Raw genomic sequence first — 21,575 nt, 5'->3', positions numbered from 1 at the left:
TCATGCAGACTTCGATCTCGCTAAGACCACTATCCTGCTAAGCCCGGTAACCTTTAACTGTGGCGTCTATGGCAGCTGCAACGCACAGCGCTTCAGCGAGCATGGGAATGATGGGTAGTACACGGATTCGTTCAGTTCAGCAGTTGCGCTTCACCACCTTAATCATTTAGGCTTACCATTTCAAATCGGTTCACGAAGTTCAAAAGGATTAGTTCTGTTCTTCGAAACAAAACCGAAACCAGCAATAAAAGAAGCCACAAGTGCTTTCGAAGTTCGCAAGCATGAAGACTAGGCAAATTTGCGTACAGCCCATCATTCCAGTGGTCGCTGAACGACTACAGCGCCCGAATCCCCTCTAGTTAACTTTAGCCAACTCTATGGCACTCATTGCATTTACCTGGCCCCCTGGTAACCATCCAAAATAAGGAAAATGTTGATAGTGCAGGAGTTGGCTGGAAATCGTGGTCATTCCATTAGGATAATTACATAGGGCTTGAACATGACTGGCGATTCTGTTCAATAGTTCACGGAACAACATTAAAAAGGAGAAATATTTTATCTAGATTTCTATCACTCAGCCTGAGTACAGATCAAGATATTAAGCAATGTGTCTGAAGACGGTCCGGTCAACTAAATATGACCCATATGATGTAAGAAAGTTATACTTGGAGATGAACCACTTTTTCATGCGTCCAATCTTGCCGCAAAGAGACAATCAGCCGCTGGGTGGACAGCGTTTCGATTCTATTTCAGACATCCAAAGGGCTCTGATGAAGGAACACTGTAGAAATAAATCCAGAAACTATACAGATACGTATAAACCTATAAAACAGCTTACCTGCACAACAAAGTTGTGCACAAAGTGGCACATCTCATCCCTCTATAACTATTCACGTTGTGCAGCGTTTCCACTGTTAACCACTGCAGAGCTAGTCTTTCCACCCCTCTGTGCGCATGATCATTTATTCTGCAGGTAAGCAGCCAAAGTTGATGGTAATCGTGCATCAAGGTTATTCTTTTAATTTACAGATAACGCCCATCTGAAAAATTTGGACACACTAAGCAGATCAGATAGTGACCAGAGCTAAGCGTGTTCGTCATACCTTCACCATTTTTTTAATGTAAAAAAAAAAGGCTAGGAGGTCTGAATTTAAATCCATACTAAAGGGACTTACAACTTCACAAACTCTTGCTCTAGAAACCAACTTGTAAAATTGATTAATAAGCGCTACTGATTATGGCAACAAGTGGCAATACTAAGAACTTGCTCCATACAATACCACCCAAAGCATCTCACTGGAGTGCTGCTGCATATTTTTAAATTTTTACTAAGGTTAACAAAGAAAGCTTTGGTCGGTATAATTTCACAACAGATATGATTAGCTTGAACACTAAAGAACAAAATGTACAGCAAGTATGAAGGCCTTATATTATTCAAAATGCAGAATCACATCACTTGAGATAACCAGGGAGAAATAGGGGGGGGGGGGGATGAAGAGACTCCAAAGAAATGGACAGAGTCATGACCACGTGAATTGTTTTTTAAAAAAAAGAGGAAAAAAACAACAAGCACACAATGTGATTTGTGAATGAAACAAGCATGGCATGCGAATGCCGACCACTTCGTGGCTATCTTGAGTACGGCTTGCTATTATGTGATGAGCTCAACTTCTCTTTCACTGATGAAGGCATCTGAAAAGAAAGAAAGTCACTCGGTCAGTCCTAGTGCATTAATACAGAGCAAATACTTAAATAATTAAGAATTAGCAATTTGAAGACATTGCAATTGTCATAGTTTCTAGTCCTAAAACCACAACATCATTACGAGAAACACCATACTGGAGGGCTTCAAAAATATGGACGATTATTTAACATGCGCCTAAATTAATTTACACGAAACTCTAGCATTTTCGCCTCCATCAAAATGAGGTCACCCTCCCTGCAATTTGACCCGCAACCTTCGTGCCTGCAGTCGAGCACCATAACCACTACACTGCAACCAGGACGGGGGAGGGGGTTGCAATTAGTTCAATTCACTGACAATGTTTTCTGTAGTTCACTACGATACTGGCATCAAGATGCATCTGTGGTTGCAAGCCTCTCAGAATGTACAATTTTTAAATCCTTGCCACATGAAGGGGCCATGTCAGGGTCACCAAACAATTCTTGGTTTTCAGTGATAACTAGAAGTAGAGGGTCTATTCTACCTATACAGTTATGAAAAGCGGGCCGTGAAAGAATATTTCCCGGCAGGACATGTCCTAGAAGTCACCAGCTGCAAATCCCACCCACTGTCGGCGACTGTCATTTTGCCCGCCAGTGACGTCACTTGCAGCAAGGAGTGAAGCCATCATATTTACCATAATTTCATCTGCTAAAAATAGTTCAATTTGTGTGTTAAGGAGAATGCTCAAATATATCGATTTCGCACTCAGCTGAGGATAGAACAATATAGTTCACTGGAATGCAGGCACTTGCACAGACAGCCGCTACTTACGCCACGGCTCGCGAGTGCGCCAGTGTCTCCAGATTTTCAGGCTGCTCAAGGGTTTGTAAAAATAATAATTCAAGTGCTTAACCTAAAGTGCTAAAATTTCAGCAGCTTATTTGTGAATGCTACAGGAAAAATCCACACACCACAGATTATGATCAAAAATGGGGTGTTATGGCCCCTTTAACATATCCTCAAAGTCGGAATTATAAATTCTACTTGGAAAAGTATAGTAGGGCATATATTCTTAACAATAAGCAAAACTTATGATTCATCAATGATTGCAGGAAAGCAACTAAATTTATAGCTGTGTACACTAACACTACTATGTGTGCCCTGGTGATTACCTTTGGCTAAGTTATAATATGAAATTCAATATTAATATAATGAAGAAATGCTCCTTTCAGAAATATTAAAGTTTTCAATTTTTTAACTATCTTTTTCAGTAAACAAGTATATGATTTGATTATACTACACCACAAAAACAAATCATATGTTTTTTTAGTTGTCTCTTAATGGTTAACACATTCACAGTGTCGTGGGTCACAGCTTGTCCTCCCTGTACGTGGTTGAGAATTTGCATGAATTTATCTGTTTGCTGTTGGGATAACTTTGTGACACTTGAACAAAGAGATATATGATTTTTGTTGCAGGAGGATACACATGCCACGAGAACACTTGTCTGATGTTAAGGCTATGACCTACCAGTGACCCACGGTGCATTCAATAAAAAAGTGCCAATGCTATGTGCGGTGTGAACCACCAGTGACCCATGCAGAAGAGCTGTCAACCTTGTGCTGCCTTCCGTTCAAAACTACAACTATTATATGTTGTCTATTGTACTGGACGAGAGGTAGGGCTATTGTTTCTAAGGGACCTAGCGGCGATATATTTCTTTGTTGAGTTGCAGTTTTTGAAATACGTGCTATTGGACGTTCAAAACTACAACTATTATATGTTGTCTATTGTACTGGACGAGAGGTAGGGCTATTGTTTCTAAGGGACCTAGCGGCGATATATTTCTTTGTTGAGTTGCAGTTTTTGAAATGCGTGCTATTGGACAAGCATAGTTCTCCCAGCTACTGCAAAAGTTTGCAAATGGGGACTCGCGCCTCGTACGCAAAACAAAGCGCAGCATTGAGGAAAGAAACTAACTGATCATAGAAATTGAGTTAATGTGTTTTCAGAGCAAGCACTTTTTATCTCTGAAATAAATGAGCCAAATGCCCACTGTAAAGGTGGCGGTGCTGTCGCGTTGGTTGATATTCCCACTAAATTTTAACTTTTATCAACCTTATAAATATTTACATCACAGAAACATCATAATTTTTCTTGTGACAAGCACTTTGTATTTAAACATAAATTTACTCAAAAAACAACTCTGCTTCTTTCAAGCAAACGCGTCAAACAACCGCTGCAAAAGGTGGTAGCTCCATTTAGCTGGCGGAAAAGATAAAGGTATAGCCTCATGTCCGACCAATGGAGGTCACTATGCCCTTAAGGGATATATATACCCAAGGGCCCACTGATGGGTCTCTCTGGACCTAATTCCAGACCAACATAAGGATACCGCAGTGAATGTGCTAACAAGTATATTATTGCATTTAAGAAACTACACAACAAAAACAATCATGGCATTACAATTCATTCCCAAACATTCACACGAACTGTTCACTTTGCGATTTGAAAATACAGTCGATCCTGAATATATTGTTACGGTGCGAAACACTGATATATTGAATTATTGGCTACAACGAACAGTTGAGCTATTCCCTTGAATTTCCCATGGAAGAGTATGGACTGGTGCACACGTATATCGAACTACCGCATAGCAGAACATTCGCTTTATCGAATGCCGAGTCGCGGCCAAAGCCCAAAAACAGCTTTTTTTCCTAACAAATAGTGATAATTTTTTTGGCCGCATCCAAACAAATTCCGATCTATTGGCCCGCAGGTGATGAAAAAGCTGTGTTGAAAAGCGAAAAGACGAAACTCTATTGCATTGATCTAGTTCATTGCGCAGCGCTTACGAGTGCACCAGTATGCTTGATGCCCAATCTGCAGGTTTTAAGGCATGGATATTGTGTTTTTCAAAAAGACCGATTGCCGAGGGCACCAAAACGTGATTCAGCTATCTCATTGCCATGTTCGAATTCCCTTATGCATGATGGCATGTGGGATTGAGAAGTGCGGCCTTTGAGATGTGCAACCTTGTGACATATTCGAGCCTTTTAGTTTTAGTATGCCTACCTTGGAGGCTATGCTGTGTTCTAGTTTTACGCGCCAAAGCAGCAGGTGCCTGCTACAAAACAACAAGCCACAAGTGACATCGCTATCACGGTAATAGCTTGCTCGTTTATTGTTTGTGGGCAGCATAGTCTTTTTGCACTTGCGCACTTCTTGCCTCGTTCCTGATATATCATTTTGGTGTCTAAACTAAACATTGATCCGCTCGTAGTGATAAAAATTATGATTGGTGCTAGGAGTGACGTCAAGTAAAGCTCCGTTGAAAACTGTTTTCTTGCCAGCTTTGGTGCCAGGTGACAACTTAGGGTGCGTCGTGACTGCCGACAACAGCATACGATGCCTGAATAAATTTTATGACTTGTTAGCATTTCCGGGCACTCTCGAACAGCGAGTGGTGCATTTGGCGCAGATGGCAACATCACTGTTTCCGACACCATTGATGCCGAGACCATGGCAGACGTTGCCAGTGCTGCCGATTGATTAATTTGTGGGGTTTCACGTCCCAAAACCACTATTTGATTATGAGAGACGCCGTAGTGGAGGGCTCCGAAAATTTTGACCACCTGGGGTTCTTTAACGTGCACCCAAATCTGAGTACACGGGCCTACAACATTTCCGCCTCCATCGGAAATGCAGCCGCCACAGCCGGGATTTGATCCCGCGACCTGCGGGTCAGCAGCCGAGTACCTTAGCCACTAGACCACCGTGGCGGGGCGTTGCCAGTGCTGCGGAAAGCGTTTTGGTACCACCACTAACCAACCCTTCAACATTCTACGGAGCTCACATTGGCAATCAGCGTTAATCAACAGTGCTGTGACCGACCGAGTGAGCTGAATTCGCCCATTTAAAGAGCTTCAATGATATTGAAGAAATTTGATGGGGCGCAAAAAGCTAGATAAGTTTACGGACAATTTTCAAGCTAAATAGAGTGCAGAACTAGCAAAAGAAGATGTTCGCACCTTGTACTTTATCATACTGTGAGCGAATGATTATGTAAGCACTTGTTACGGGTTTGTAAAACTGTTTCGAGGCCCGAGATGCTTCAAGTTGAGCGTTAAAGAAGCCTTAAATATGTATATTTTGTATTTCAAATTATCATTATGCCGAATTATTTTGCGATCCCCTTCAAGTTTGATATATCCGGGATCAACTGCATTCATTCAGACTTGAAAGAAAAATAACCTCCAAAAACGACTGACAAAAAGGTATCTGAATAGCATACGCATGAAGCAAACAGGACAGAGAACAAACTTTTAATGTCATACCAACAAACCTAAACAGGCACAGCTGACCAAGGGCAGTGTTCAGAGTTCAGGAATACGACATTATCATTCACAGTGTATAGTGATTTATTTATGGTGAAGGAAAGGTCAGCAGTGAGCCACTTCAGTCAGTGGTACTACCATAAAAACCGGAATATAGACAATTTTGCTGTTTGTAAACAAACAGGCGTGTGTCAGATGGTGTGCCCTTGAAAATTTTTGGAGCGTCATTTCCAATAATAATTTTTCAGTGGTCCCAGGGGTGTTTTCCTGGCATCTTTGAGTTTGTTGCTATATCATTTCTGGTGCATTCATTCAAGTGTGTTTACAGCGATGTCTAGCAACTAGGTGAAAGGACTTGATGTCACACAGGAAAAGAAAAAGCAGAAACTGCAGTGGCGATAAACAAGTCAGCCGCTGGATAAGGAAGTTGTGCAATCCAGCTTTTCGACTGGAGCTAAAAACCTGCCTCCTGTCACAACCGCTGATTGTCCAACATACTGAAATACGTAAATTTGTCTTGGTACACAACTTCATGATAAAATGCTTATTAATAGGTGCGTTCAACGTACACAGGGCACTTTTGATTTAGAGGTTGACGCCGTTCGAAATCGCTCACGATCCACAGTATTCAATGTGACTGATATAGTGTAAAATGTTGATTGATATGTGGGGTTTTACGTCCCAAAACCACCATATGATTATGAGAAACGCTGTAGTGGAGGGCTCCGGAAATTTCAACCACCTGGGGTTCTTTAACGTGCACCTAAATCTGAGCACACGGGCCTACAATATTTCCGCCTCCATCGGAAATGCAGCTGTAGTGCAAAATGTACTCATCATGTAATGACGTCAGGTGTGGTTGAGTCACGCGCACTATATGCTTTGCTAACTAGTAAACTACTTCCTTTCTACTCACACCTATTCCCACATTCTGGACAGTTGTCGGTCCCTCTAGCCACTTTCGCGTTGCACCACAGTTTCCTGCTTAGCAGACACAACAGCCACATGAACTATCAATGCACTAGGCTTGTTCACTGACAATTCTTGAGCCAGGCAGGAAGTATTGAAAAACAAAGCACAACAGACGGCAAGAATTCACAGCGCAGGATTAGGTTCTCAAGCATAGCGAAATTGCATTGCATGATAAGAGAAATAAAATTCACCTTGTGAGATGACTTGTCTACTCTGTCGGGCTTGCTTGAAGATTTGTCTCCATCAGACTTGCTCTCACCATCAGACCTATCCTGGTGGGAATTTTCTCTGTCTAGCTTTTCACCATCCATTTTGTCGGACTTGTCACGGTCTGATGCTTTGTTTCGTTCGGAACTGTTGTTTTCCTTGATATCAGACCTATCTTTAGAACGGTCACGCTCTGCCTTTCCTTTCTCAGCTTTTTCAGAACGTTCTTTGTCCCGATCAGATTTGCCATCCCTGTCAGACTTGCTATCCCTTTCAGTTTTGTCCTTGTCATACTTACCCTTATCTGATCGACTCCTGTCACTTTTGTCTTTTTCAGATTTGTCCCTGTCCATTCTGCTTCTGTCCGACTTATCATTGTCTGTTTTATCCTTCTCTGACCTGTCTCTGTTTGATCGATCGCGATCAGATTTCTCGCGGTCGGATTTGCTTTTGTCTGAACGGCTGCGATCAGATTTGTCTTTGTCAGAACGGCTAGACTTTTCCTTAGAACGATCCCTATCTGACCTGTGCTTGTCACGTGAATGATCCCTTGACCTCCCCTTGGAACGGTCTCTAGATCGTTCCCTAATATCTTTTGATCTGTTTTTTGGCTTTTCCTTAGAGCGGTCCCTCGACCTCCCCCTCGAGTGTCCTCTAGACCTGTCTCGCGACCTTTTCCTAGAGCGGTCTCTTGATCTTTTCCTGGAGCGGTCTTTAGACCTACCCCTGGAACGATCTCGCGACCTTGCCTTCGAGCGGTCTCGCGATCTACCTCTTGACCTACCCCTGGAGCGATCCCTTGATCTTCCCCTCGAACGACCTCGTGACCTTCCTCGATCTCTTGATCGCCCCCTTGAACGCCTACGTGAGCGGCTGCGAGATCTCTCACGGGATCGGTCGCGTGACCTCCCTCTATCCCTAGATCGCCCCCTAGAGCGGCCTCTTGACCTAGACCTTGATCGATCCCGTGACCTTCCTCGAGAACGGCTACGAGACCGCGACCTGCTTCTTGACCGCGACCAATCACGAGAATGATCAGATTTGTCATCTCTATCAGCACTGGCACGAGAGCTGTTCTCAGTTACTTCGTCTTCAGACTCTTCTTCATCTGGCTGTGGAGGACACTCAGTCTCTGGCCTCCAGATGCACACATTGCCATCCTCCGCACCAGTAACCACGAAGTACTGGAAACATGAATAAAATACAAGTTTAGAACCCTGAACATAATGAAACCCGAGGTCATTCCCTCAGTAAATGCGAACTTAATGCATAGAGCATGAACAATAAACCACAGACGAATTCTCCTCTTTTTTTGCACTAGATTCTAAACTGTTGAAAATGACAGATAAGAATACATACTATTTAGCACTTTCACCACCAACAGAGGGCACTAGCATAAGTTAAATATAGAGATTCCACGAGCGCGCCCCCGCTTAGAGTGTCGCCATGCTTTGAAAGGGTTGATGTTACCTCGCCTCGCGTGTCCGCCATGTTTCGGCCCACGCAGCGCTTTGTTTAAACGTGTATGCGGTGCCAGCCCCCTTATCCTAAGTCCTTCAATATGACTGTATATTGCATGCAATAGCGAATGAACCATTCTAGGATTGGATGGGAGACATTTTCTTTCCCAAGTGATCATAAAGGAAGACTTATGGCGAGTGAGACTAAGGCGTGACAAGTGGCAGCCAACAAATGCCTCTCATGTATACAGCGCACTTATATTGCAAACTTCGTGCCTGTTTCATATCACCTTACCTTTATTACGTCTGACACTTAAGGGACGATCGGCATGCATATTACTAGTAACAGAATTACTAATTAGACTATTACAAGTTATGTGGGTAGTTTTGACTTCGAGTTGGTGCCCGCACTTGTTCCACCTTTAATCGAACCTTGAGCGAACTGGTAAGGCCAAATGGTTTTATGGCGTTTGAACCATTCTCATAAATTTGGTGCTGTTTTTTTGAGTGTGCTTGAAAATCACACTTTTGTTGTCGCAGACATATCTTTTTTTTTAATGCACGAAGGTGCAATCATAAAATTGCCGTGTCTATAATTAGCTGCGAAAATTCACTCCGAGTTGTGTTTCCTTGTGGAGCAAAAACTACAAATAGAAATTTCGGTGTTCCAGCTCGCATTACTCAAGATAGCACGTTTCGACTATGTATCCGCACGCAATAACTCACATACCACTTAACTGTTACATGCCGTACACATCCGCTTGGTAATTCTTCGTGTGTAACAATATATACACAGTTGCATTTTGCATTTCATGCTTACAGATACATGCAACTGCGTTCAGACATGTGCAGTATTTCGGATTTAGTTATAGTCAAAAGTGGCGATGCATTTATTTCGTTGAATACTACCATGGAGCCAGTGAGGAGCAGGCGATGGCACAGCCAGCGCACTCAATGTTGACACTTTTCCTATAATGCTTCACGTGCCTGCAGTAGTTTCTGAGGTTCCTTGAGAATTATCTATTGCAGCAAAAGACCATGTACAAAACCTAATCTGCATATGCAAAGTTATATTCAAGCTGACTTAACACGTGTTTGAATGTCATTGATGCATGTGCATCTGTTAGCTGATAGTGGAGTTAGCAAACATAAAACCATAACCTGCCTGAGCGAGCTCGCAATGAGGAATGGGACAGAATTATGAGCACGGTCAAATGCTGCCGATCGGTAGCAGAGGCTCTCGACAACACACGAGCCTAATATTAAAGTACAGCACCCGACCTGAAATTCACAATAAATTATCAAAGTCAGCTAAAATCGCTTTTCTTTTTTTCGACAAATCACGGGAGACGCTCAAAAATCACTCATAAAAAGCCCATCTATGAGCCATGGGCTGATTTGAAATGCCGCGCACAATCACACTGAAAAAGCTGCGCATTTGAAGAAAAAGGAAAAAAAAAGTGCTGAAGGTCACGAGGCGCAGGTGACAGTTTCTTTGCCCCTGCCACCACTTCCAGCACTTTCGTCAAGACGAGAAGAGAGAGTTATTGCTGTGCGCGACAAATCTTGAACCAACTGCTTTGGTTCATCTTCATGATCAATAAATGTTTTTTTTTGTGTGAACACTGTTTTCGCTGTTTCTTTTGGCCTTCATTTGAGATAAGTTTTTTATTTTTTTACCGGGCTTCGAACTTTTGGGAGTCGGCTTAAAATCGGAGTCTGCCTAGATTCGAGTCAATACGGTATATCCCACAGTGAGTGTTGAGAAAGCGTGCTCGATGTATTATTGAAGGTTAAGAAGTATTGAACGATGGACACATCATTTGCTGCATGTGAAGGAATGTGCAGCTTTAGTGAACACAATCTAAGTATTGTGCCTGAAGACTTCCTAACTGTCGAAATACATGAACCGTGGTTCATATTCAGGTGCGAAAAAAGGATGACTTTCCTCGATGGGGTATTCTCAGACTGTGCGCTTGCGACCGCACTTATAGAAGTGTAGTTCTTTTATTTTTATTTTTTTTTTACCTGCTGATAGTACAGAAACACCTGTAGCTCACCAGGCCCAAACGGTACAACCAAACACTTGCTGCGGATGCATGCGGCATGAGGTATTTGCGCAGGGTCGTTCGCTGTTAGCTAGTTCATGCGAGCAGATGGCTGTGCTCTGCAGAGGGTCAGTGCGAGACACTTTGCACAGAAGCAAGAGCAGCACAAGTGTAGAGCAACATGATGCTTCTGCTTCTAGTCCTATGTCTTTTCGCTTTAATGCAGGACTACAAAGAAAGCAGAAATGTCAGTGTTGAACCCTATAATCACTTTTCACAGTAGAAACTGCCCTGTTTTCATGCACTTGTAAACAAAAGGCACTTGGTTGTATACGACTGCTGAAGCATGATCCGCCAATAGGCTGCTGATCCGCTTTTACAAATCCACAATTCTACATAATGATTGGTATGTGTGCATAAAAAAAAAAAAAAAGCCAATAAGAGAATGATCATATGTGATCAGTGCAGAATAAAAATAAAACACAACAGCCTACAAAAGAGACATCTTGATGAAACACACATTTGTCCTTTCACTTTTACTCAGACATGCACACAATCAGCAGCCCTCACTAGCGACCTGAAGAGGCCCAATGACTGCTCCATATATCACTTGACCTTAATTTTCTTTCTCTACCTATATTTTGCAGGGTTACCCCTCCTGCAAAGCAATGAACCTCGTTTTTGACAGCACAGCATGTACACAGTAGCGTCCAACACGTTTTGTGATTCTTGTGCCTGTCTAAGCTTTTAGTCAGGAAACAATAAAGCAAATAATTTCTACTAAGACTTGCAGTACCTGTCCAACTTCTAGGCTACTACATAAATCAGGAAAGCCATCATAAAAATTGCCACTGGCAAAAAAAAAAGTAACAGTGAACTGCCGACTGACCAACAACATGGGCGTGCTGCATAGACATCCCCCAAACAACACTCACTATGGCTGCGACATGACGGCACTACCATCAGTGAAAGTTGCAAATAGGTTTCATATAGCTCGATTCTAAATATCTGCATTTGATAATTTAATAATTAGGACAAACTATCCATATGCCAATAAGAGTTCATTAGCAAATATAAATTGTGGCTACAAATGTGCATAATGTCGGAATGATGCGATAAGAGGGAACACTGCTTTTGAAAATGTTTGCTTTTCTAGTTTTTTTTTTTTTCATTTTTTCACAGCAGCCACTGCGTAACCAAAAAACAGGAAGCGAAGAGCAACTTTGCGCGACTGCCGCAATAAGAAATCATGGAAAGAAGCATGCAATAGCAAGCGACAGTTTCTGCTCACTTTTCATGGCGTCCTGCTATTAAAAAATTTTAACTCTCCCAAATTCACACGGAATTAATCGCTTTCAATAAGGAAAATTAAAATTATTGTGTGGAAAAACAAACTTTTGGGGGCATGCCCAATGAGTGTTATATCACATGTTCTAGCTATTTCTTTTGTGCGATGCCCCAGTAAATTTTCTTATGCATTGATACATTGTCACGTTAAAAAATAGTTTGGTGTAAGTTCGATTTAGTGAGGTTTTACTATACTTGATTTTTTTCTAATTAATTTGTTATAGAATATGTTATAGAATATGTTATTATAGAATAAGAATATGTTATAGACTGTAATGTTTGATTGAATTAGAAACTTCACTTTTTGAATAAACTTTACTACACCCCCTTACTGCAGGTTTGTGGATCATGTGGAGAGACACGCCAAATAAGTGAGGTAAAAAAATGGCTAATTAAGAGCATACCTTGGTCAATGCGGAAACTCTTGGCAAATCCCTGTGGCCACGCCAAAGAACAGAGATGAGCTCGGGCTCTTCTGTTACATTCCATAAAAGGCCGAGACCCCTATAAAAAATAATTGTGACACACAGAGCAACTTACTTAAACCTGACATTAACAGAAACAGCTAACACAATCAAGAGACAGCACCAATATCAGCTATGCAGCACGGAACAAGTATGCATAATACAGTGGAACCTTGATACGAATTCGAAGGGAGCACTCAAAATATTTGTATGATCCCAAATTGGTATGAACCAAAAACAAGTCAAAGCTGATATTGAAGATAAATAAACAAGAACTTTATTGGCAACTACTTCTAGCTGAAAATGTCCATGATGTTCTTTTGAACTTTCCTGCCTTCACGATCTCTCAATAAAGTGGGTTTATTTACTTATGCCGCTGGCGCAGCACGTTCACACTTTACATCAAAGCCAGCGAAAGCAGCAAAACTCATTTGAACTTTACTCGCTTCGGCGCATAAACGGTTGGAAAACCTCGTCGCGAAGTCCACACAAAAATAATCAGTTCTGGAGAATTAGAGCAAAACCCTAGAGCGGCTGGAAAACCATGTCCATGCCCGTTGTCAACTGCTGTCATCGTCGCTTGAAAGGTCATTCCATTTTGCGTGTATGTATATGTATGTATATATATGTATGTATATATATACCGTATTTACTCGCATAATCGGCGCACTCGCATAATAGGTGCACTCCTAGTTTGGCCGCGAAAAATTCGATTTTTTTAAAATTCCGCGCGTAATAGGCGCACCCCGAACTTGGCCGTGATCAGAAACGATTCTACCCCCCAGCGGTACAGTTGGAACGCGGTCCCCGTACCCTGAAAAAAAAAAAAAAAAAAAAAAGAAGGCAAATCGACGAGCAAATAAAAAAAATTCGAAGTGCAACGACCTAACCAACGTGTTTGTCGAAATAAAACTTGAAAAAAAAAAAAAAAATGGCTGTTCCATCAATTACTGATACCCCCCCAAATCGCCGCGCTTTTTGGAGGTCACGTGTACAACGCCGGGGGCTTGATCGCCATCACCACCATCAGAGAAAAAGAAAGAAACGCCATTTTGCAAGCGGTGTGCGTATGTTGTGGTCGTGTATTGAACTTTGGTTCCACCATGGGGAAGTACACGAGCTACACGGCTGGGTTTAAACTGAAGGCAGTGCAGTACGCGCTGGAGCACGGCAACCGGGCTGCAAGCAGGCATTTCGGCGTTGGAGAAACCAGTATTCGGTACTGGAGGGACCAAGAAGAAAAACTTAAGGCGACGAAGAAGACACGACGGGCTTTCCGTGGTGCCAAGACCGGCAGGTATCCGAACGTCGAAGAGCAACTGGTCCGGCATATACGGGAGCTACGACAAGACGGCTGTGCTGTGTCGTTTGATATTGTGCAGACTGAGGCTCGCAGAATAGCCCGAGCGCAGGGCATCGAAGCAAAAGAGTTCAAAGCCAGCTCCGGATGGACAACTCGTTTCATGCGGCGCCATGGCCTCGCACTGCGAAGGCGGACCACCTTGTGCCAATGCTTGCCCGCAGCATATGAGGACAAAGTGGCGGACTTCCACAGTTTTGTTTTGTTTCCCTATTCGGAGTTTGACTCCGAATATGGAAAAGGAGGAACAGCTACGACTTTTGTGTAAATTTCACGTGTGTGTGTGCAGTTGACGGCTCTCGCTTGTTCATTAAAAGGTACGTAGGTATGTTTGTTTTATGCTGAATTAATTGGTAAACGATAAAGTCGCCTTTTACTTGACAAGTGTGCAGATTTAAAGCGCGAGAACAGAGTTGAAAAAATTTTCGAAAATTTTACCCCGCGTAATTGGCGCACCCCAAACTTCGAGCCGGATTTTCTGAAAAAAAAAAAAGTGCGCCTATTATGCGAGTAAATACGGTATATATATATACAGGAAGGATGTGCTAGCCTCCTTTTTCTGCGGAGTGAACATCGCCTTACTGGCCGGGGTAGTCTGCGCGCGCTTATCTCGCCAGGGAACGGGGGGCTTATGGTTATTGTTTTGAAATGACGCTAAGCGCCGCCGTCATTTAGCGGGACGTTTAGTGGTGCTTGGTACAACCCCGTTTCAAGCAATTGCTCTACTCATCTCTCCACTATTTAAATCTTAACAACGTGACTTTCGCAGCCATTGGCTCAGTCGAGTGAAATCATGGCAGAGGGCACCTCAACCAGTAGCCAAAAAGAGCATCTCCGCCATGTTTTCGAGGTTCAGCGTGTGATGGTGCTCGCCTTCATGGAGGAGCATTCCCAGTGCGCAGTGAAAGCCCTCGAGCTAGGGCATGGCTACACTGTCGCCGGCCGGCGGTGGCTGTGGCAGGAGCTAAGTGACGCTCTTAACCATGAAAAGCCTGCCCGGGGAAAAAAAAAAAAAAAAAAAATCACAGCATATCCACGGAGTAAATGATGAGTGGGGCGAAGCTTGAAAGGGTTTTATCAGTGAACCGTGACCCCTCCGTCTATCCATCTGTCTACGACAAGATACGGACAAACAGAAGACAGGGTGGCTATGACAACGAAGAAGGGACTGAGCCGCAGCGTAAGTGCAGGGGCCCGCTGCAACGCTGCCGCTATATAATACGCACTTATGTCAGTGAACGTCGAATGGTCCGAGCGATTTATTCTTTGACATTGGTGTATATTTCCAGGCCACTGGCTCGCTGGCATCTAGTGATAGGGTCAAGTTCGTGGCGTGTCCCACAAGATATGCACTGTTCGATTCAACAGACGAAAACATTGTCGGAACTCTTTTTCAATCAACTATCCAAAGGCATCCCTCGCTTCGTCTTCTCCGCTCGACCGCAGAAGCAGCACAGGCGAGACAAAAAACTGTGGCAGAGAAAGGAAATGTCATGGTCTCAAAGTGCCCGGATACTGAAAAGGCCCGAAGCGCTTACATTTCAATCTAATCTATGGTGCCTCGCAGCCATTTCAATCCATTCGTATCATTTCAGACAGTCTCTCCGACCGTTCCTTTGCCTCCGTCCTAAACACGCACACAAGACACCTCGGCTCACGTGACATAGAATGTCGCGGCTCAAATGGGCCAATCACGTGCGACTCGATGGAATGGAACGCCTGCGCCCGAATTCAGAACATGTACAAGATTGCAATGCAGATTAACGACGACTTTTTCAAAAATCCCCCTCTAAATGTCAATTGGTTTAATGTACAAATATTTCACTGCTACGAATTTCGAAGTAAATGTTTCAAAACAACGTAACGAATTTTAGGCCGTTATATCTCCAGAAAATTTCAAAATAACGAGTAACAATTTTAAAAAGTTACTCGCGACTGTGAAAATAATGCCCATCTCCGTACCGGACACAATCGTCATCATCAAGACACCCGTACATTTTTTCATCCGCTCTATTCAAATGTGTGAAAGCCTTATAGCTGTCATCATCGATGTCGGGCTTCGCCCCGTTGCCTTGCACGTCGTGCTTCGCCCCGTTACCTTGCACGTCGTGCTTCGCCCCGTTACCTTTGTTTTCATCGGCCAGCTTTACGCCTGTTACACAGCTGTTTTCTAACCTTGTGGTTGGAGGTTGAACGTTCATGATGAGCTCCGAAAGCAACCCAAAAGGAATGCTACGATAGAGCGAAAAATGGGACGCGAGTGACTTCAGGGATGAAGTCGCCGATGATTACCCATGCATGCTTCACTGACGCTCGAACACTGCACACAGTGCGACGATGAAGCATGCACTTCAGCTTAGCTGACACCTGATAAGACCGATAATATTTGTTGTGATAAGAAAAGGGCAATGAGAGCGAAGACGATGTTAAAACAGCGCAGGCGAACTAATGTGAAGCATCTGTATTCAATTCCAATGCTTCACAGTGCATAAGAAGGATGTGCATGCTTAAAATTGTGTCTTTCTGCAGTCGAGCCGCCCACATTAGGATAGATCATGCTCTTCCTCAAATAAACATGCACTGATTCTGTTATATTTCGTGTTGCTTGTTTTTTCACGCTCATTACAGCATAATGTGGTCGCAAATGTATTTACAGCACAGGTTGGCAAGTCACGTTTGCCTTAAAATTTGTTTACTAACTTTGAAATTTTCAAAATAACAAATGATTTTTAGAGGTCTTTTGAGATTTGTTGTATCGAGGTTCCATTACGCGAAGGGATATTATTGTATGTGCCCTCCAGGCGATAGAGATGGGCCGACTCATTTGATCTCCGATTCAGAAGCGCTTGCGTGCTTTTACCCACTCGTAAACTTACAATGTGTGGGCATGTCATCAATTAGGACTTTTTACGGAACACAGCAGCAACAGCAAGGACCTGTCGTGAGTGTCTATATAGTTGCTATCACAATAATAATGCAGTTCTTACCGCTAAATAGATGTTTTGGGTGAGCTCTGTCTTCCGTTCCCCTTTTGTTTAATTTGCGAGTTTATTTCCCCGGATTTTTTTATCGAACCTGCATATAACGAAATCCCTTTTATAACAAATTTTTTTGGTAACTCATCAAGTTCCTTGTACCCAAATTTAACTGTAAATCGATTTGCGTGAATCACTAGTGAACTTTTAACTGGCTGTGGAAATACTAAAAAATTAATCAGGGTGCTCCGGGACCTCACAGTATTGTTTAATAAGGGGGAACACGGGTCTTTTTGGCACCGAAAAGTTTTGAAAAAAAAAAAAAAAGGTAAATTTCAAAAATGCTATTTTCAATCTACATGCACTATTCTCCTTATTCCCAAAGTTTTCTATCTAAAATGCGTCTATTTGAAGTGCAACACGACTTTGTTGCATCAATTCGTATAGATGTAGAACTGAAAACAGTAATTTCATTGATGCATGTTCTCGTTCTGCCACTACTTTGATTTCATTTGAAAAAGCAGCCCTTCGTCTTCAATTTTCGCACGCTAGCACCTCCCTCTATTCGCTTGTGCAGGCAGCAAAACAGCATGAAAAAACTGTACAACCGCTGCACCTATTCCTTGTTCCAGGCACATGATAAAACTAGCTACACCACTGGCTGAAAGCATCGTCTGCAAGCGCGAGTGCCTTGTTGACGCGGCTGCCATTTTCTCCTGCCGTCAAAGGAGCAACAATGATGCCAGCGTGAAAGTTTGCGCTCCACCATAAGTACAGGAAGAAGAGAAAAAGGCGCATATATTAAACATTAGAAAAGTTGCCGAACGATCGACAAACATTGAGGGTGATGTGGCCGTGGACGATGAGCGACTGCAGGCATCAAACGACGGAGCTGCCGAGCCGACCGAGGAGCACACTGCAGGAGTAGGCCTAACGTGCCCAACAACGAGTGCCGAGGATAAAGTGAAAGAGCTTGCGTCAACCCCTACAATGCAACGAAAGGCAGACCTGCTGGCTGCAAGCAACTCCGGTGCTTGCCCACTTGATGAGACCAGCTTTACTGTGGTGTTTGAATTTGTTGAACATGTTTCTCGAGCACACGAATTGCAAGGTATGCAATGGAGACTGCAAAATCTACCAAGACAAACAGGAATATGCCCTTGCCAGGAAACTAGTGCTCTTTTGCACCAAATACGGTGATAAAACGATGGTGTGGAGTTCGCCGCATGTGGACGGGGACAAAAAGTGAATCCGTTAGTCATAAACATTCTGGCCCGGTGTGCGATGCAAACTACTGGCAACAAGTGGCCCCAAACGACATCTTCGACGCTATGAATATTTCTCACCGCAGACTTCACATGAAAACATGGTCGGCCTACCAAAAGAGAAAGTTGAAGGCAGCTGTGATGTCCGCAGTTGATACGCAAGAAAAAGAGCACGGAGGCAGTCCAGAAATTGTACAGCGAGCTTGACGTAGACAATACCGGCAATATTGCCGTGTCCTTCAACAGGTTACGGATCACCCGCGGATATTCGCCCCACATTGTTGCTGGCACTGTTGTTTAACTATTCTTCCGGCTCGTCTTAGACCTTGGTTGCGAACGTGCACCTAAGCTAGATGACCCCCCCCCCAATGAAGAGTGGAAGGCCACATCATGTGAGAGGCACCGACTAAGACAAAACTGTTTTGTCAGACGATGAGAGCAGGAAGTTTTTCAGCCTGAAGGAGGCTGATGTGTATGGATACATAAATATCCAAAAGGAGGAGCGAGTCAACTACATACACTCGGCGTCCGATTTTCCGGACACCCGAAATTCTGGACATGCCCGATTTCCTGGACTCATATGTAGCACCTTCAAGTTCCCCGTAAAGTCAATGTATTAAAAAGTCCGAAATTCCGGGCGCTTATAGCCTTTGGCATCCGATTTGCCAGACTTCTTACTGCTAACAAACGACCCAAAGTCCCCACCGACGCCGCTATTTTGGTTGTTTTCATATCCTCGCGCCGCTAACCGCCGCACTGCGCCGTGGTTGCCATAACCTCGAAACCCCACATGTCAAACCGTTGCCAGCCGTAGCTTAGCAGTTTAGCTAAGCCAAACCTCACTGTGTTCGTTCATATGTTGTTTTGTCAGCTCTGCAGTCATGTCTGCGGTTGATCGTTTGCTGTTGCGCGCTATCTTCAGTGATCATGTTTCCCTACCTTTAGCATCCACAAACTTCCTAGCTGTTTTGTGCTGAGCTTATTGTTGAGCGGATTCGCTGTTTACAGCGATGGCACCGACTGCTCCTTCGTCTTCGTCCACGCCTTCGAAGCGCACAAAGCCCCCTCGTAGGCTCACAATGGCAAAAGCTACGCTGTTGACCTCAGGTCTGCAATCGGCATGCTAGCAGAATCGTGTAAGGCGGTTACGCAAGAGACTGCGGAACTGTTTTTGCCACGCGGGCCTCACACTCGACGATGAGATGGCCGTCTCGAATTAAGTGGCCAGCATGTGTGACGAACTGCCATCCGCGGATGTTGCCTTCAACGATCTGTGCACTGCCGGCGTGTCGATTCTAGCCGGGATAACCTTTGAGGGCTTCGCCGACGCTGACAAAGACCTCGAGCTATGTGCGGACTTGACCGATGACAAAATCATTCGTCAAGATATGGAGGATTCCGACGACTTCGAGATCAGGAACGAAGAGCCAACTCCTACACATCCAAGAGCGAGCACTGACGACACTGTCATCGGTGTACAGTGGCAACATGACGCTGACTGAAATTGAGGCAGATATGATGGCGGGCAAGCAGAACCCAGTGCAAAAGAAAATAGGCGACTTCTTTGCGCCCAAGTGCTAACCTATGAGATAGCACCGGCCACGTCGAATTTCTTTATATAAACTGCTCTTTTCAGGGCTAGCTAAACAATGCATTGGCTGAATTGCAATGGGAATATTGTTATACGTCGCCACGTGTTACGGCGGACGGCAGAAGCCAGGCGAGCTAACGGTACGACAAGGGGAGTTCCCGAGATAGTTTCGCCGTAAATGTGAAGGCGGTGGTGGCTGCACGCGCTGTTGGCATCGGGGGAGATGAGAGTCGAAAAAGCGTTTTTTTAGCGAAAATTCTCATATTTCTGGTTTTTATTAAATAGTAATCCTCAACCCTTCTATCATCTGTGAAACTTTCAAAACAAAATTCGAACAGGAAAATGGAAAATAATGTGTATAAACGAGGCGCCGTGGCTCTAAATTTCGCGAATTCCCGCTAATATTAGCCACCTTTGAATGCGTGCTGCTCCCCATTGCAGCGCTGCCCGGCGTAGCGACCAGTTGGGAAAGTTGCGTTTGGCCTTCTTACAGATCGGACGACTGCCAGTTTCGTATGCGAGCAAAATAATATAAAAAAAAGGCCTTTTTACCATGTGGTTTGAAACGCGCGGCACGGTCAACCACATCGCCATTGGCTACCAGTCAGTGTCAGTGGTGGTGTGGTGGCTAGAAGGAGAGGCGTCAGCATCGGCGCGCCGGAGAGCGCGCGAGAATTCATCCGGATGCGGCGGCGCTGAGGTCATTTTTCGAGATGCCCTTCCTCGCACGTATCAGTAGTTTTTCGTTGCAAATATTTCACGCTACCCTGCGGATTGTAACAAAGTCTGCCTGTCACAATGTAACAAAGTGTCTGTCACAATTCTGGCAGCGCGCTGCAAAGCGTGTATTGGCACTGAAAACTAGTGTTTTCAATTCACTTCGTAGTGTATCAGCTACAAAGCTTAGAAGATAGAGAATCAAGTGACTTGCTGTGAGCTTGACACTAAAACGAAGTTCGTGCAGTTTTCAAATTTGATGCCGCAGTGTTCTCTGTGAAGTCAATGCACGTAAAAGTATAGGCAACCATTATTTTTAAGACTTGCGCAATCAAGGTCTAACTTTACCAGCAAGACATTTATTTTCTCGAAAGCGAAAAACAACATGAAAATAAACACAACATATGCATTAGGGTGAAGAAAACTGCAAGCTATATGAAACTCAGCTAAAGCAAGTGAATAAGGCTACTAAAGAAAACAGTAAATATACGATGATAAAGTGGACATACATACACACATTACATTGAGATTTCATTGGCCAACATAGATACAGTCAGAAACCAGTTCACTAAAATTTGATTTCTACATATGCGAACACAGGCAGACAGTGATATCACAGTTGTTAATGGGTATTTATAACAATGTGAACAAGACAGTAAAATCCCAAGAAACTAGAGAGTGTGAATAATGCACAATAACATAAAATAAAACCTTCTTCGCTGAGTTAATACTGTGACAGGTAAGTCAGATGTCTCAACTTCAAGAACATTTTTTCTCTTTTTTTTTGATTGGACGCATTTCCTCCAGCAAGAGAAAATACATTCTGGTCAGTGTAATGAATCTAATAATCTGATTTGTCACTTCCAGTTTATGTTGTTCACAGCCGACCATATTTAACCTCTTCACAGACAGGCAAGAGATTAGGTCTGTCATGCTGTCAATTTTCAACTTGTTAAAACTGAAGCAATAGATAAGTGCCTCTCCCATAGCTTTCACCAGGTCTGCTAAGGACTCGGACGGGTACAGAAAGCATGATTCTGCCGGAAGCAAGCTGTAATTCTGAGTGAAGCACCAACCTGCTACATTTGTTGCACTTCGTCTTTTTCACCATCTTCCGAGCCACATAGCCACTGACGTAATAAGTGATCCGGGAGTCAATTTTGCGT

At 43.6% G+C, this 21,575-nt stretch overlaps 1 protein-coding gene across 5 annotated transcripts in view; it reads right to left on the bottom strand.

The window, feature by feature from the left end:
• Positions 1 to 1,406: 1,406 nt before the first annotated feature.
• The window catches only part of LOC119177223 (uncharacterized), a 70,599-nt gene continuing 50,430 nt past the window's right edge, over positions 1,407 to 21,575 (bottom strand). For all 5 annotated transcript variants that reach the window (XM_037428641.2, XM_037428642.2, XM_075878277.1 and 2 more), the window contains 3 exons: positions 12,442 to 12,541; positions 7,167 to 8,366; positions 1,407 to 1,692 (listed from right to left, as the gene is read on the bottom strand). In XM_037428641.2, the coding sequence (XP_037284538.2) occupies positions 1,630 to 1,692; positions 7,167 to 8,366; positions 12,442 to 12,541 (1,363 nt within the window). In that variant the 3' untranslated portion in view covers positions 1,407 to 1,629. The remainder of the gene's footprint in view (positions 1,693 to 7,166; positions 8,367 to 12,441; positions 12,542 to 21,575) is intronic.

Source organism: Rhipicephalus microplus, chromosome X, assembly GCF_043290135.1.
Source record: "Rhipicephalus microplus isolate Deutch F79 chromosome X, USDA_Rmic, whole genome shotgun sequence".
NCBI lineage: Eukaryota > Metazoa > Arthropoda > Arachnida > Ixodida > Ixodidae > Rhipicephalus > Rhipicephalus microplus.
This window is presented reverse-complemented; position numbering and strand designations above follow the sequence as displayed.